At 34.5% G+C, this 18,111-nt stretch overlaps 2 protein-coding genes across 3 annotated transcripts; one reads left to right on the top strand and one right to left on the bottom strand.

Annotated features, from left to right (window-relative positions):
• The first annotated feature begins 2,654 nt into the window (after window positions 1-2,654).
• LOC114320359 (uridine 5'-monophosphate synthase / UMP synthase (PYRE-F) (UMPS)) lies at window positions 2,655-7,134 on the top strand. Of its 2 annotated transcripts, none has more exons than XM_082909700.1 (2): window positions 2,655-4,593; window positions 6,918-7,134. In XM_082909700.1, exon 1 carries the CDS (start codon window positions 3,103-3,105, stop codon window positions 4,537-4,539), a length of 1,437 nt encoding a protein of 478 aa, XP_082765826.1. In that variant the 5' UTR covers window positions 2,655-3,102; the 3' UTR covers window positions 4,540-4,593; window positions 6,918-7,134. The 2 variants fall into 2 exon arrangements, with proteins under 2 accessions (XP_082765826.1, XP_028123314.2); XM_028267513.2 differs by having other exon boundaries at window positions 6,940-7,134.
• A 2,166-nt stretch (window positions 7,135-9,300) lies between these two features.
• Window positions 9,301-13,413, bottom strand: LOC114320360 (UDP-glycosyltransferase 74B1). The gene is made up of 2 exons (XM_028267514.2): window positions 12,674-13,413; window positions 9,301-10,137 (listed from the first exon to the last, which is right to left on the bottom strand). The coding sequence occupies exons 1-2, from the start codon at window positions 13,328-13,330 to the stop codon at window positions 9,400-9,402; spliced, it is 1,395 nt and encodes a 464-aa protein (XP_028123315.2). The 5' UTR covers window positions 13,331-13,413; the 3' UTR covers window positions 9,301-9,399.
• Window positions 13,414-18,111: the final 4,698 nt, after the last annotated feature.

Genomic DNA, 18,111 nt, shown 5'->3' on the forward strand with positions numbered 1-18,111 from the left:
ATAGCAGATGAGTCCACGTAAAGATGCAGTGTTAGGAAAGGGTTGTGTTGGTACCTACGTGGGGATTCCTAGGTGTCCAATTGTCCTATCTTGAGCTTATCGCCGAATGAATGTAGGAAATATTTTTGAGTGTCTACTGGTCCTGCCATATTATAGTCGGTAAAAGTGGAAAAAACGAATAATTTTGGGTGCCTATTTCCTGCCATATTAATAGCCGGCAAATGTGGGGATAGTTTTGGATACAAACCGATGCATATTTATGTTTTCGAACTCTCATTAGGGACTCATGGTGTATTTATCCGTGGTGTCGGAATGTGATCTTCTTTCTATAGAAGCAGGATACTTTTGATTCATTGTTTAAATTTCCAACTTGAGTTGCAAATGGTTGTCATTTGGTTATGATGATGTCACATGGATTTCGATCAATTAAATACTCTTTTAAAAGTATTTCTACTAGGCATCTAACTCATTCCTATTTAACAAACATTTAGGAATTGGTGATGTGCAACCATTTCAATGAGGATGAAGTAGGCTCTTTTGTTTTTGATTGGAGCACAAAGGCTTACGGATGTTTAAATGTGGAAGCTTAGAGCATACTTGTTTAGGACTATGTGTCCATTTTTCTTTTCTTGTAACAAGGCCATGCCTTGCTAAATTGTAGGCCATTAAAACATCTTATTTGTATCATCTAACTTTTTGAGCTATACTTTATGAAGATGTATTTGATAGCCGGATGTGGAAATTGTAAATTAAAGCTATAGTTCAATGAGAAATAGGACTTTTGAGCTAAGGTCTCTATTAATTGTGTTTATATCGTAGATTTATATTATTTTGATGATATTTTATTTCTATTAAATTTGGAGCGTTACAAATTGGTATTAGGGCTAACCAGATTTGAATATCTTGAGTTCATAAGAAGTGGCTTGCGCTATAATGGGTTTGCCATACTAGGAAGGAATGCTAATTGTTATATGATTATGTGTTTATTTGGCTATGTGGGTATGTGATCAAACTTCTAGGATACGACTTGTGTTCATTGCACTTATTGAATTCCATTTGGAAAAGCACTTAATTAATGCTTTTTCCATTTGTAAGTCTTTGAGCGTCGTGGAATAGATTAATATCTTAGATGGGTGATTCGTATATGCTCTATGTGATAAGGTGCTTATGTGGATGATTTAATGTGACTCAGGTGTATATGTGGTTTCATATTGGCTCGTTTATGACGAGTGAGATTAAGTGTGAGATTGTGAGTCCCAAATTTAAAATTTTATCTTTATTTCTTATATGATGTTTGGACATGTTAGAGGTCGTGGCAGGCCTTGCCGAGATGGTTGGAATGTTCCGGCCTAATCGGAGATCACTCCACAAGAAGAAAGAGTGGTTCAGAACAATGCGGTCGCGCCACCGGCCCAAGACGCGTTGGAGGCTTTAGCTCGAGAGATGGCTAGGGCTTTTAGGAAGTCCATGGATATATTGAGAGTCGAGCAAGCGGCTACTTAGGGATTTATGAAAAAGTGTCCCAATTTTATTTGTTAAATATGTTATTAATATGTTATTAATATTAGAGAAGTGACCAAAAGAATATAGAGAATTTCTTTTTTAAGGTCCCTGGTATTAAAACTTTATAGCATAAAGGACACCCAATATTTTTATAATGTCTAAGGTCCCTCAACATCGATCCAGAGAAAATTCGATTTAAAGAATTTCTCTGGGTTGATCTAGAGAAAATTCAATCCAAAGAAAATTTTATACATCATGGAAAAATTTCTCTAGACACATTACAGAGAAAAATTTACACATCTCTAACATCAAAATTCTCTGGACACATCACCAACACCAAATTTCTCTAGACACATCACAGAGAAAATTTTACACATCTCCAATACCAAATTTCTTTGGACACAACATAGAGAAAATTTTACACATCACCAACACCAAATTTCTCACATCACAAAGAAAATTTTATTCATCTCTAACACCAAATTTCTCTGGTTTTATCATGCAATCTTTGATGAGCAGGTATGTTCCTTGCTTTTCTATGCCCTTCACACTTCTAAGTACTTTATTTTTATTGTTTCTGGTTCTCTTGTTCTAAGTTTTTAATTTGGTTAATCGTGAAACATTAAACCCATCTTTAGGTGTGAATTTGACTGGAATACGAGAAAATTATTTGCAACTGAGCATAGGTCAAGGAGCTTTTGTCTTCATTATTCATAAAAACCAATCAATCTCACCTTTACCTTCACGTATCATTTGATGAATTGGCATTTGCCTACCGAACAATCAGTATGATGTTGAAGACTTGCAACCTAAATCATCTTTTTCCTTCTGCTTTATCTTCATCATCTCCCTCGATATAACAACAATCTTATGTATTCTCCATCTAATCTAATTCACTGATAACAACGAACACATATGATAATCAATCATACCATTTTCGACGAATCAAAATTGTGTTCTTCGACTCCAAAAAAAGAAAAAGAAAAAATCAACAGAGCATTGATGTTTCTCTGTGATATATGAGTGTTGGGTTGAGGGATCTTAGACATTACAAAATAATATTATAAATCTCTTTCATTACAAAAAATAGGATAAAGACTTTAAACTAATTTTTCCAAGAATATGTCATAGGAATATTTAGATAATTTTTCTTTCACTTTTAACTGAATTAGCTTTACACTTTAATTCAAATCATAAAATTTTTTTTTATCTATATTTAAATTATAAAAAATAAAGTACTTCAAGACAAAATCACATATTAAAGTGAATTTTGCTCTATAATTTTCTATGGCTCTACTTTTCCTTTTTCCTCTCTATCAAGTCTTTATTTGTGAAATTTTATAGGATTAATTTTACTTTTATCACTCAAAACAAATAAAAATTATTACCAATATATTAATTATCAAACAAATACAACCTTTATTAATTCCTTCAGTGATAGTCCCGTCATTGACAACACACCAATGTCTGAAAAGAAACGGGCCCAGAGATAGGTACATATATATACCACTAGCCGAACTCGCAGATCGGCATGCCCTCACCACTACCACTCCACTCCACACAACTCGCAGTTCTATAGAGACAGAAAAAGAGAGAGAAATGGCATCATCACCAACAATGGAGTCACTGATTCTGCAACTCCACGACATCTCCGCCGTGAAGTTCGGCAACTTCAAGCTGAAATCCGGCATCTCCTCCCCAATCTACATCGATCTCCGCCTCATCGTCTCCTACCCGACTCTCCTCCTCCAAATCTCCCAAACCCTAATCTCCTCCCTCCCTTCCACCGCCTCCTTCGACCTCCTCTGCGGCGTCCCCTACACCGCCCTCCCCATCGCCACCTGCATCTCCACCTCCTCCAAAATCCCCATGCTCATGCGCCGCAAAGAAATCAAAGACTACGGCACTTCCAAAGCCATCGAAGGCTCCTTCTCCCCCGGCCAGATCTGCCTCGTCGTCGAAGATCTCGTCACCAGCGGCGCCTCCGTCCTCGAAACCGCCGCTCCTCTCCGCGCCGCCGGGATCAAGGTCACCGACGTTGTCGTCATGATCGATCGCGAACAAGGCGGGAGAGAAAACCTAGCCGACAATGGTATCGCGCTTCACGCGATGGTGAAATTGACCGAGATGGTGAGGATTTTGAAGGACAAAGGTAGGGTTTCGGAGGAGACTGAGGGTATGGTGTTTAAGTTTCTCGAGGAGAATCGGAAGGTAGCTGTGCCGGCGCCTGCGGCGGCTCCTCCGCCTAGGTTTAGGGTTTCGTTTGGGGAGAGAGCGAAGATTACGAAGAATCTAACTGGAAAGAGGTTGTTTGAAGTGATGGTGAAAAAGGAGAGTAATTTGTGTTTGGCTGCTGATGTTAACACTGCTTCAGAATTGCTCGATCTTGCGGACAAAGTTGGACAAGAGATTTGCATGTTGAAAACTCATGTCGATATATTGCCTGATTTCACCCCAGATTTTGGGTCTAAACTTCGATCAATTGCAGAAAGACACAATTTTCTGATATTCGAAGATCGAAAATTTGCCGATATTGGTAACACTGTTACAATGCAATATGAAAGTGGCATTTTTCGGATACTGGATTGGGCAGATATAGTTAATGCTCACATAATCTCAGGCCCTGGAATTGTTGATGGTCTAAAACTGAAGGGTTTGCCTCGGGGTAGGGGTCTTTTGCTGCTGGCTGAAATGAGTTCGGCGGGTAACCTCGCCACGGGAGATTACACAGCTGCAGCTGTGAAAATTGCCGAGGAACATTCGGATTTTGTGATTGGATTCATCTCTGTTAATTCGGCGGCGTGGCCAGGTGGACCGGGAAATCCAGCATTTATTCATGCTACACCCGGGGTTCAAATGGTGAAAGGTGGTGATGCTCTGGGCCAGCAATATAACACCCCTTACTCTGTGATTTCCGATAGAGGTAGCGATATTATAATCGTTGGTCGTGGAATTATAAAGGCTGCGAATCCTGCTGAGGCTGCTCGGGAGTACCGGCTTCAGGGATGGGATGCGTATTTGGTTAATTGCAAATGAGAGTCACATCCCAAATGGTCTATGCTATTGCTGCACGGCTTGCCCAGGAAATAAGTAAGATACTTGTTTGGTTAAGTTTTGTTATTTTGTTATGAGAGGAATTTGAAGCTTTTAGTTGCAAATCCTATATAATGCACAAGCTTTGTCAGAACTCTGATAACTATTTTCGGCAAAGTAACTATTCATTCTGTGGCAAACATTTAAAAAAAAAATAAAAAAATTCCCATATCTAATTATTTCAATTTCCTACTCCAACATGAACACCAAGGCTAGGCAGTTCCAGTAAGCTCTCACTTTTCCAGCAACAATTCTACCATCGCGTATGGCTTTGATGATTTTCTCTTTGACAATGTTTTGTGGGTTCAAAATGCATTATATTTTGTGTTCTCTCACCGTTATGTGCATCCTTGTTTTTGGGTTCTGAATAATTTTATTTTATCATGGAATTATTCTGTCAAGCCTCATTTGTTAAGGCTTTCAATTTTTAGTTTACAAAAAACAAGAAACGAGTTTTGGTTTATTTTTGTAAAAAACAAAAACAGAAAACCTATACAAAAATATTTTGAAAAAATAAAATAAGATAGAGAAGTATATTTCATGAGTTGCTGAGTTGCTGGATTTGGTGACCGGAGATGGAGTGTAGACGGATGTGGTGACCGGCAGTGGTGGGTAGGGTGTCCACCGGAGTTAGTGGTCGGATGTCGTCGGAGGACATGAGGTGGCTGGAAGGACGCTGAAAGGTGGCTTAAGATGACGACAGTGACTGGCCCACCCACTGGAGAGTCGCTGAAGGTTGGCCGGAGCTCGCCACCCACCGGGTGATGGCGGTCAGTGGACGATGGGGGTGGGGGTGGGGGTGGGGGTGGCGGTGGTTGGTGGTGGCCGAAGGCTTGTTTTAAAAACAAGTGAACAATTTTTTTTGCGTTTTTAAATTTTTTTAAAACTTTGAAATCAATTTCATTTTTTTGAAAACGAAAACAATATGAACAAATTTTTGTTTTCAGTTTTCAAAAAAACTGAAAACAAAAACAGAAAACAAGAAACAAAAACATTAACAAACAACCCCTAACTTTTCATTTCCAAGTGAAACTCATAGTTTACTGCCTCACAACCGGTTTAACACCAGCATAGACAGTTTTTCTATGCTTCATTTGGAAACCATTTTTATGGATGTATGCAAATCTTTAAATTTACATTTTCTTTCCCTCTATCTTTTGCATTGTTCACTATAAATAGATAGAAGATTTTTATCCATATACCATGTATCCATGTACCTGTGATTTGTTTAATGAATTTAGGCCATCCATTGATTTTTTTTGTGCACCTTTTAGTGATTTTTGTGTGTATGTAACATTATTATACCTAGCATTATTTCTTGTGGACCCTAACTAACTAGCATTAGTACTTGCCTCTCTAGTGTCCAATCCATATAAAAAACCAAACCAAATCAAGCCTGGAGTCTCATCAAATGGGAGTGGCTACATTAATCATTCTTCTCCACACGGCTCTATCAAAGGCTATTTCGTTAGTCAAATTAAGTAGATCCATATCTCTATTTACAATGCTAGCCAACGTTAATCTAAGCCTACCCAGTCCCCTAACACTTCCATCTACCATCACTGCATCGCATCTTTTCACTACTGTTTCTGTTGGTCTCTGTTGAATATGACCAAACCATCTCAATCGATTATCTCTCAATTTATCTTCTACCGATGCTACTCTTACCCATTCTCGAATACACTTATTCCTAATTTTGTCTTGTCTAGTCTTGTCACATATCTATCTTAACATCCTCATCTCAACAACACTCATTTTATCTACATTTTGTTTCTTGGTTGTCCAACACTCCGTCCCATACAACATCGTTGATCTAATAGCCGTTCTATAGAACTTACCTTTTAGTCTAATGGGTATTTGTTTAACTCCGCCGGGGTGGTTAACAACCCCGCTGGTCCCAAGCTCGGGTAAAGGAGGAGAGTTGTGTGTTAAGTAGCCGACAGTCAACATGTAAAAAGTCGCTCGGATTCCTTATGACAGTGCCCGATCCATATGTTGCAGTAATTCCAAAATATGCCCCTTCCCCATCAAAGTCCTGAATTTCCCTAGCAGACTCATCAGTACTCAGCTTGACCCATTGACATAGGCCTTCTGTGTGAAACATTATGTGGTGGTCTTGGGGCATTACCACATGGTGTCCCAACTTGATGTTATTGGTTGAAATTGTGGGACCTATTTTTTGTTAGGATTGTAAGAGATAACTTGAAAAATGTCAAGTGTCATGGATCATTGCTCTTAAACCACCAAATAACTTCTCAATATGTGCTCTAAATCTTTGGTCAATGCAAGTATTCTCATCCTTTGTCTCCTGATTTTCACAGTTTCATTCCTCTTGCTTGGCAGTTTGAATGTTGCAGTCAAGGTTTTGAAAAGCGATTGCGGTCGCCGTAACGGTGACGGTGGTGGTGGCGCGGTTGCGATTGCAGAGTGTAAAGGCCGTAACGTAACGGTTGCGATAATCGGAACCGTGATTTTTTTTATTTTTCGCACAATTTGAAAAAATTTACCGATACGCATATATATATTTTTTTATGATCATATTTATTGGGTTTAAAATAAATATTGATCAATTTTTATAAATTTTTAAGTATGATCAAATATATTTCATATTTTTAAATCACTATAAACTGAGTTTTTTACATTTTATTTTAATAATGAATGACTTTATATTATACAAAAAATCAATCACTAATTATTATATATAAGATAAACAATGACAAAAGTAAAAAAATAAATAAGAGCCTAAATATATATATATATATATACATATTTTAACCAAGCCAAATAGAGAATAACCACACTTTTTATTATTATTATTTTCAAATAATATATAGATAGACACACACAAACAAACAAAATGGTTGAGTGATAGCAGCTGAATAAAATAACATAGGTCTTACAGTTTCAACAAATCAATAACATGTTCTTTATCTTCTCTCTCTCTATCTCTTGCTCCTCCATTTTATCTGTTTATCTTCCCTCTTCTCTCTATCCCTCTTCCCCCATTTTTACCTTTTTTTTTGTGTGTTTTTTTCAAAAAAAGCAGTTCGGAACCGTTACGTAACAGGCCGTTACGGCTGTTACGACACTGTTCGACCGCTACGGTAGCCGACACTCCCGACACACCTGTGAATCTCAATCACACTGCAAAAATGGCCATAACGGATAGCGGTAACCATCACAACCGTTACGTAATGGTTGCGGCCGCTTTTTAAAACCTTGGTTGCAGTACTTACCATTTTATTCCATCCCATCCTTTTATTTTTCTCTCTCTCTCTCTCTCTCTTTTTGGTTGCCCCTAGACGTAATGATATTATTTATCGTGACAGGGACAATTACATTGCATTGGATCTTCAAGTCTAGTTTGTATGTATGCATAATTGAACATTCTATAATACCATGCAGTGACAAGTACCTCCCTAACAAAGCTATATAAATTGAAGTAATATATCACTAATTACTAGAACAAATACATGCCAAGACTAGAATAGGTACGTCAGGCGGTCAATCCTTGCCAAAAAGACAAAGATTTATTATTTCTCTCTTATTATGAGGGTTTTTTGTTGACTTTTTGTATTAAGTTGTTTATTTCCTTCCATTATGATGTATTTCGGTGGTGGTTGGGCTTTTAATTATGTACTGTTGGACTATAAGTGTCTAGTTTGTGTAATTTCTTTCATACTTGATATCCGACCGAGTGCAAAAAAAGACAAAAAGGAAAAAAAGTTGGTAGGTATTGAAAAGTCATCTAGTTAAGGCTCTAATTTTCTCTCTGACCAAAATTTATAGCAAACTCAACAAACAGTTGAAGAGGAATTGAGTTGGAAAGTCTTTCATTAGAACTCTTCTTTAGGATAAATTTATTTGTTTAGCTGGTATGTGTGAGGACTAAGGAAGTTCTCTTATAGTCTTGCTTGACAAGGGAGAGAACAGTGGGCTTTTGTTTCACAGTTTCAAAGCCTCCCATCTAGGCATCTTGTGGCTGAAATATTCAGCAGTGACACAACTCTTTAAGGCACAGCTGTCCAACTGGTTCAGCATATGTTGTTCATGGGGTTCAGGAATGTCATGGTTGTTAAGGTAGGGCAGACTTGTTAAAAAGTTTTAAAACCAGGGTAATTTCTTTCTTGCTCTGTTGTCTAACTTTCAGTATGACCTAGCATGTGTAAGTTCTTAATTATTTGTCTCATGATATAGCTTAGGCCAAGAGCTGGCTCAACATATAGGCAAGCTAGCACCCTATCTGCCTACACACACACACACACACAAATCCCATACTGTCAAAGGCCCCAATTGTCCAAAGGTCTTAGGGCATAGGGCTTTATTTTTACAGTTGGCCTGGTGCCTCCAAAAACCTTGGGCCACTACTGACTAAGGCTATATTGCACTCATCGTATGACCCATTTATGCCTATTTCATGATATTGCTTCAAGTTAGTTGGCATTCTTTGAAGTTGATCAGAAAATAACCCACACAGGCAGCCTAGTAGCAAAGGGGTTGGACACTGGGATGAATTGTAAACAGATACATCCTGCATTCGACTCTTGCTAGTGTCTTGTGGGCTTATCTATACCTATGATTTGTGGTTGATTGTAGTTATCTGAGTTTACTCTACAGGAGTGGGTCCAATGTTTTGGGGAGGTTCCTCGTCATCACACACACACGCAAAAAAAATCGCCTGAAAATTAAAAGGGCTATACATCCTTATCAAAATAGTGAATATAAGTGCTAATTTGATCTTGTTTTTTGAATTGTGAATGCTATTTTGCAAAGTTTGATCAGATAGAATCATAAAAATGACAATCAAGATGGCTTACCCTTTTCTCCAGTTAGCAACACTTGCACAAATTTATTAACATTCTGATCTGAGCTCCCACCTCTACTAACTGCTCTCTTAGCAAGTTCCCTCCACATGGACACATTTCTCCTAATCTCTTCACTTCTCTCTCCAACCATGACCTCCCTTATGCACACCTCAAGCTCTTCTCTTCTCACTACTCCTCCATCCTTGCTAGCTCTCACTGCCACCTTCCACACCTCCTCCACATACTTGGCATTCATTGGTTGATCGCTCCACTGCGGCACCGCCACCATTGGCACGCCAAGGCTTAGCCCTTCCAGTGTCGAATTCCATCCACAGTGAGTCACAAAGCACCCCACAGCTCGGTGAGCCAGCACATCTAGTTGGTTAGACCATGTGATGACTAAGCCCATCTGATTTGTTGAGTTTGAGAACTCAGTTGGCAACTTTTCATGTTCAGGCTCTTTCAGTACCCATAGGAAGGGTTTGTTGACCCCTTTCAAGGCCCATGCTATTTCTTCAACCTGCTCAGCTGAAATTTGTGCCATGCTTCCAAAGGACACATAGACCACTGATTTGGGTGGTTTAGTGTCTAGCCATGCCAAGCATTGGTCACCAATTGGGTTCCAGAGACTGGCTCCATAATTTGTGTCTCCCTCTATTTGTTGGTCCAAGAACATTGATGGCACCATTGGACCAACCATCTCTACTGGCCAGTGTCCCAACAAGGCATTTGCTAGCTTTTGAAGGGTCAGAGCAATGCACAAATTACTAAGTATATATGCATGGAAGATTTAGAGCATTAATTAAAAGTAAAATGTTAGAAAACTTGTGAAACATAAAATTATGTAAAAATATTTTGAGATGTGTGAAAAGTGTATTGAGATTATAAATATTTTAACCTTTTGTGATTCTAAAAGACAGGATTGTTATTAGCAAGACTAATAGAAAAATAAACAAGTGTGCAATTATAAACTCCGCTCCATCCTTCTTCAGTTGTAGCACTTTTTGGTTGTTTTTTCTGTTTTTATTTTCCGGGAAGTTTGTGTGGGGAGGAATTGTTTTAGAAACTGTTTTAGGGATTTTTTTTTCTTTTTAGAACAACCCACTTTAATACCAATAAACATCAAAAATTATTTTCAAAATTTTGAAAATTATTTGCATAAAAATGAAAATGATGGGTGTTTTTGAACTTCTTGTTTTGCTTTCCAGTTTCCACCTGTCTCACACAACTTCCTAAAATTCTGATTTGCTACTAAAACAAACAATTGAAGAAGACAGTGTCCACAATAATGTTTATATTTCCTTAATATTATGTTTGGATTTTCAAATATAAAAATAAAAGAGATCTAAATTAAATTACTTATATATAAATTTTTTAGGGTGACTAAATTTTTAATTTTTTTTTGAAAAATATATATATATATTATCTTTTTCAAACCCAACAAAATAAAATAAATAAATAAATAAACAAATATACCTTTTGTCTTTACCTTCATTTCCGTTTTCTATGTTTTCGCTTTCCATTTCATTTATCTTCTCAAATCCAATGGAAACTGGATTCTCTCAAATTTGTACAAAATTTGGACCCATCGACTCTAGCTTTGTAGGCCCATAAGAAGAACTACCTTAATGAAATTCTGTTCATTTTAAAAAATAAAAAATAATAAAAAATAATTTAATTTAATTTAATTTAATTTAATAACCATAATTATATGATTTCACATTTTTTTTTTGAAGAATTTTATATTTACTTAAACTCTTACCGACAATTTTACTAAAAACATACATGTCTAAACATTATTGGATGTTTAAATTTAGGATTTAGTTAGTGTCCAGTCCAATCTTACTGTTGGGCCCATGGGAGACTATCACGAACTTCATTTTGATAATCTGAACCGTTCAATGTGTAGAACTTGTTGAGTATTATATGTCTGAAAAAAATCACGTTGATCGGATATCGATAGTTATGTGATCAAATCAGTTTTGTATAAAAAAAAATGGACGGCAAACAAATTAACGGTTGATAAAAAACTGTTTTGATCACATAGCTATCGATATCCGATCAACGTGATTCTTTAAAAATGTTTAGTTCTCGACGAGTTCTACACATTGAATGGTTCGGATTATCAAAATGGTACCCACAGTGGACCCCCAAGGATCCAACAACACTGTTCAGTCCGATCTCCGACTGGAAACAAGTTGCTCCTTAAATTTAAGACAATCAATCACATCTAAATCTCTTGTATTTTTAGTAAGACTTTTAATAAGATTATTAATATGTGTAAAATTATTATTATTATGTTAAAACATAATTGATGACAAGAATAATTTTGAAAAAAACATCGTTATTCAAGGTTAAAAATTAGTTTCATTTTTCAAACTTAATGGTTTAACAAACAATTAGAATATAAGGTATCTCTCTCTTCTATCTTAACTAATCATCAAACCAATTATTTTATTTATATATCATTAAATTTAAAAAATAAATATAAAAAGTGAACTTATATAACGTTTTCGTTTGGGGAATATATCATTCAATTTGCGAGAACAATATGACAAAATCTTGTGTTTACCAATATTAGATCAATCAATTGTGTTTCACAAATAATTATTTACACACAGAAGTCTAAACAATAAACAAATTGGGTAATTGAAGTCGGTCTTCCGATCGGAAAAGCCAGCTGGAAAAATTCAGTCCCAATCCAATTTGTTTTTCAATTAATCCCATTTTTGTCTGAAATTACAATTTTTTTTTTCTTTTTAAAGCTTTATATTTCCAAAATTTGGATTCAAAAAATCAAAAATCAAAATGTCTTTTTATGTTTTCATATTTTAATTCAAAAAAATTAATTTCTTAGATGTACTTAAAAAGTTAAAATTTATAATTAAAAAAAAATTGAATTTTTTTTTTATCAAAGACAGAACATATATAGCAAACATACTGTGTGCCCCATTAATAATATATATATATATATATATAATAATAATAAAAAAAAAGTAGTTGTAATTGTTTTGTAAGTAAAAAGTTTTTTTTTTTAATATTAAAACTAAATTAGTTAAAAGTGAAATTAATGATAAAAATATTTGGGTAATTTACAATTAAATATTCTTTTGTTTATTTATGTAATTTAAAGCAAAAACTTTTCAAAACACTTTTTTTTTTTTTTGGTTTTATTATATTTAAATTTTTTTTTATTTTTTTTAATTTGACCAAAAAATTCATGACAACCAAGGAAAAAAAAAAAAGTAGATTGCAAAAAAAAAAAAACTAACCTCACTCTCCAGCTCCTCAAATGAATTCACAAACACCCAATCATTGAGTTCCAAGCAAGAAAACTTATCCAAGATAGCCTCAAGATAAGCAGAGTGACTCCCAACAGGCTGAGCAAGAAAACTAGGCATATCACAGAATCCCAAAGGAATCAATCCAGGCAACACCAAAGGCACCATTCCATCCCCAACAGGAAGACTCAAAACACCCTTCTCAATCTGCCAATACATCGAACACACCGATGCTGAGTTTGTCAAAAACGCAGCTCCATATATTCCATGTTTTTTAGCCACCTCAAGACCCCATGGAAGCAATGAATCGTATACGAGACAAGTCACCGGAGAGTCTGAGTCCTTGTACTTGAAAATGAGATCAGAAAGAGTTTTTGAACCAACTGTTTTGAATGAGTCTAAGTAGGTTGGTAGATTTGGAGCTTGGTTGTAGCCACTTTGGTCGTAGCCATCGGAGATGGGTTCGATGGAGATTGCTTTTGTGTGGATGGAGGGGACTGTGTAATGGGTTGTGGCTAGTGTGGCTTTTAGGCCTTTGGAAGCTAAGCGTTTTGAAAATTGGAGGAGGGGGTTGATGTGGCCTTGAGCTGGATATGTGAGGACTATGACATGAGGTATCTGTTTTGTTTTCTCCATTTTGTTTTCCATGTTTTGTTTTTTTTTTAGGTAGTGAGGCTTTATTTATAGGCCATGCTTGGGGTTTGTTTGGTTTTGGAATACAGCAATGTTATGGGTTGGAGACTTGGCAACATCACTTTTAAATTTAAAAGTTAAAAAATTATTTTAAAAAATCAAAAAGTTAACAATCTATATTAAAAAAAATTTAAAAAAATTTCTTTCTATTTTTTGTATATCCTTTTATAAAAAATCAAAAAATCATTCCAAACATATTATTTTTTTTACATTATATTTAACTAAAAAAATTAAAAATTATTAAAAAAATATATTCCCAAACAAGGCTATCATCAAGAATTTATTATGTAAAGATTTTGGTGAGGCAAAAGAAATAGAAAGAAAAAAGTAATACAAAAATAACTTCTTTTTTTTTTCTTTTTCTTTCTATTTTTCTTTACCCTTCATAAATCTATTTCTACATCTTGGATCCAAATATTTGGGATCAGCTCAAAAAGCTTCTTTTTGGCTAAATAGTCAAAAAAAATAAAAAAAAATAAAATAAAACTTGTTTGGAAAGAGTTAAAAAAAAATTTAAAAAAAAAGAAAAGAAAAAGAAGTCAAAATTTTCACTAAAAGTAACTTTTTTAGCATTTCTCAAATACATGAACTTTTTTAGATTTTAAAAAGTTAAAAAAATCAATATTAGACCACTTCTAATTGATTTTGAATGGCCTCTTTACGCATTATCTCTCTTCTGTATCTATTTCTCTCACCTCTCATCTTTTTAAACAATAATGTTTCAGACTTCGAGAGCTTCAAGTGTGAATTTGTTGTCACCAGTCGACCGGCCGAACGACCGGGTGAAGCACTTGTCTATTGCGACTGTCAACCTCTTTGCCAGATGACCGATCGGACGACCGGTTAAATAAATTCAAGACAAATTCGTGCCTCAATGTTCAAAGCCTGTAGCACGACTCCTTTTTATATTCTCTACATGCGATTAGGTTATATTTGTGAAGGAATGTTAAAAACTTATCTTTCATGGCCTACTCAAAGTTGGTTTGGTGTCGTTTGGGAAGTAAGTTGGTTTTTTGACTTTTTTAGCCTGAACTAAAAAGCTTAGTTTAGAAAGAATTTTTTGACTTTTTGACTTTTTAAACTTTTTTGTGAGAGAAGATTGTAATGATTATGAGTTGGATTTGATGTTTTATTTTTTGTGACTAGAATAACCTATTTTATCTTTTATGACTAAAATAAGCAAAAAAAAATTCCAAATAGCTCTTCCTAAATGGAGCCATCCATCCTTTGTCAATTAATTTTGTTTTGAATAGCTTCAAATTTCTAACACAATGCACTCAGGAAAAGTGTAGAGAGAGGAAAAAAAAGTGGAGGGAACCAAATGAAATCCACAAAAATAATTTCCTATTTTTGTTTAGTTGACTTAGAAAAATGAGAAGAAAATGTGAAACAATTCCTAAAAACCTGATACATTGAACCACATGATAGCACAGAAAATCCGCGCACAACAAAGAATTTGTGAAAGATACCTGGAATTGTTTTTTTTTTTTTTTTTATAGTAAAACTATACATATTGATTAGTATATTAATTAATATATTAACATATATTATAATATTATCATTTTAAAATTATGCCTTCGTTTGTAATATGAATTTACTTTTTAACTATTTTATTTTACGGCTAAAAAGTTTCCTTTGTGATGAGTTATTATTTATTTTTTTTTGAATTTTGTGACAAAAAAAATAAATTTTTATGATATAGAAGTGATATTTTATCTTATTGACTTTTTAGCTTATTTTATTTTTTTATGGTTAAATTAATCCAGGCCCTTTATGTCAAATGGAGACAATCTTATTCCTTATAGAAGTTTAAAATTTTTAAAATTATATCATATTATTTATTAATATATCAATTAATATGTATAATTTTATTCATTTGTTTTTTGGTCCGCAACTCAAGAGAGAGTAAAAAACATGTTACGTTCATCTTGAAGAAATTTGGGCAGTAGTTATTCTGTCCTTATCTATATCTTCTTAGTTCTAGAAGCCAAGGACATGACAGGGTGGGTAGACAAATCTGAACTTATTATCTCGTTCAGTTGCGATCAAAAAAATTTTAATTTGTACGAATTAGTTTAATAGTTTAAATTTTTATAAATTTTAAAGGTACTATAACTTATCAATATTTTTTTTTTTATAACAATCTAACTCAATATAATTAAAAAATTATCGAGTAAATTGTTAAATATTACTAATAAATATATATAAGAAAATCATTCATTATCAAAATTATTTCATTACTTTTTTTTTATTTAAAAACTATTTAATTTGATTTTTTTCTAAATGACAAAATTAACCTTATATTTTCTACACAAAAATACCAAATATCAACACTTGACATTTGATAAAAGAATTTCCAAATTGAAAACACAACAGAACATCTAAACTCTTTTTCAATTGAAAATACAAACAAAATATCTAAACAAATTGAAAATACAAAGTTTTACAAATTACTAGAGTACTCGTGGTTTGGCAGTTAGGTTACGGCCGAAAGAACTTTAAATCCATTATCCGTCTAAAATTAGGCGGATTGAAAAAAATCAATCTGCAACCGTCTGTTCGTCATAACGCATCCGTCCAAAATGTGACGGATCGATCCGATTCAGTCAGTTTGGATGGATCGAAATATCTGTTGCTCACTCCTAGTATTTATCTATATCCAAATAAGTTGTGTATAAGTTTATTATGTTGTTTCTATCGCATTATTTTTTTTACATCCTTTTGTAATAAATAAAAAAAATCAAAAAATAAATTATACCTAAAATAACCCTAAATGAATTACGGAATGCCTACAAAATCACTCATATGAGTGTGTCCCACACCCATGTGTGTGATTTGATAAAACTTTTGATACGCATAAGAGCATCTCCAGCAATTTATTTAAACTTTACCCTAAAATATTTTTAAAAAATTCATTTCCTATTTTAGAAATTACTTTTTCATTTACTTTCTCCATCAAACTTTTCATTCTTTCTCTATTCTACTAAAATAATCTTTTCAATTGCTTTTAAATTTTAATAATAAAATAATGAAAAAGAAAGTGTTAGTTTATACACACAATATTTATGTATACAATATACCAGAAAATTAAGTAGAGGAAGAAGAATAGAAATTCATAATCACACATAAACCTGTATATACCAGAAATACCAAAAACACTATAATCACACACAAACCTATATATACACAACACTTATTTATACAATATACATACACAGAAAATTGAGTAGAGGAAGAAGAATAGAAATTCATTTTCTTTGTATGAAAATGCATCAGAAGTTGTCTAAACTTGAGATTAGAAAACAAACCAGTCTCCTCTCTTCTGATTTCAACTCAATCCACCAAAAACACCTCCAAATTCAAACCCAAAACCATTCAACAATCCAATCCAAACCAACCCATCAAAGTTCCAAGCAAACCCCAATTTGAGAATGAACCCAATTCTAACAACCCATCAACAAGCAAAACCCTTTCTCTACAACACCCCACAAAAGACCTATAATGTTACACTCCCCAACTCTCTCCTCTCACCACCACCACCACCACAACACCACTATGTTCAATTCAGAACCTTCTCAACCCTCCCTAGCCTTCGTTCAATTCAATTCTTGAGTCTTCTACCCTTATTGTTCATGTCTAGTCCTTACTATGGGCTATGGGTTTCACTGGAACAAAGGCTCTCTCTTAAACAGAAGTGAGGTCATCCGCTCAGATGTCGCCAGTCAACCCCTCGACATCCGGCCCCTTATCTAGGCTACTATGTTCGCACCTTCAATGAAATAAAATAAGAATTTATTAGATATGAAGGAGCTACAATGACTCCCTACAAATAGAGAGTCACAGTAGCAATCCTAAATTTAAGGAATTATATAAGGGATTTGCTGGGGTTGAATTTTTGAAGAATCAACCATTTATAATAGCAAAAGGCTATTTTAAGACATCTGTTGGGGATGCTCTAATATTACTCTTTTGATAATATTGTCAAGTAAATTACAGGACATGAGATTTTAGTAAATTTTTTTTTCTTCCTTTTTTTTTTAAAAAAAAAAAGGTTAAATGACACTAACCTCCATTGAGATTTGAAAAAATACAACAGACTCCAATTTTAATATAATTGCATTGTCCTCTCTTTTAGTAAGGATAAAAAGACTAACTGTCCTCTCTTTTAGTAAGGATAAAGAGATTAAAACTAATGCAGATGGTATGAATACACAAAAATATACAAGATAAAATATAAGTTAAATTTTTGTCGAAAAGATGATTAAATATTATATGAGTTACAATATTAAAGGAGCTCAATGTAATTATGTCAAAATTATGAGATTTTTCATTTATTTAGTTTTCAAATCTTAGGGAGATCAATGTAATATGAGTGCAGATCCTCTCCTTGCAAACCATTCTTGCAAGCCTCCTTGCAACGGCTGAGATCAGCCGTTGCACATCCAACGGCTGAGATTAAAAAAAAAAAATTGAAATTTCACTTTATTCCTGCCCGTTGCTAGTTATACATTGAAGCACAATCACTCAGCCTCGCACTTAGCCGTCCTCCTTCACTGAACCCACCCTTACCGGCGACTAGTCCCCTAGACGGCACCGGCGACGACCAGTCCCCCAGATAGCACTGGTGACCCACTCCAGCCGTAATATTCTCTGCTTCGTGAACCATAGCTCCACTACGACCACCATCGGCTGGGCGAAGAAATTTGTTCATGAGGAACCAGGTTTGTATTCGAAAT

This window comes from Camellia sinensis, chromosome 15, assembly GCF_055761805.1.
Source record: "Camellia sinensis isolate YWXY chromosome 15, ASM5576180v1, whole genome shotgun sequence".
NCBI lineage: Eukaryota > Viridiplantae > Streptophyta > Magnoliopsida > Ericales > Theaceae > Camellia > Camellia sinensis.

Bases quoted from the DNA above. Each gene is read 5' to 3' on its own strand.
- LOC114320359 (XM_082909700.1), top strand. From the start codon at position 3,103: ATGGCATCATCACCAACAATGGAGTCACTGATTCTGCAACTCCACGAC.
- LOC114320360 (XM_028267514.2), bottom strand. From the start codon at position 13,330: ATGGAAAACAAAATGGAGAAAACAAAACAGATACCTCATGTCATAGTC. The intron at 10,138-12,673 runs GTTAGTTTTTTT...ACCCTTCAAAAG, and splicing joins TTGAGGAGCTGGAGAGTGAG to CTAGCAAATGCCTTGTTGGG.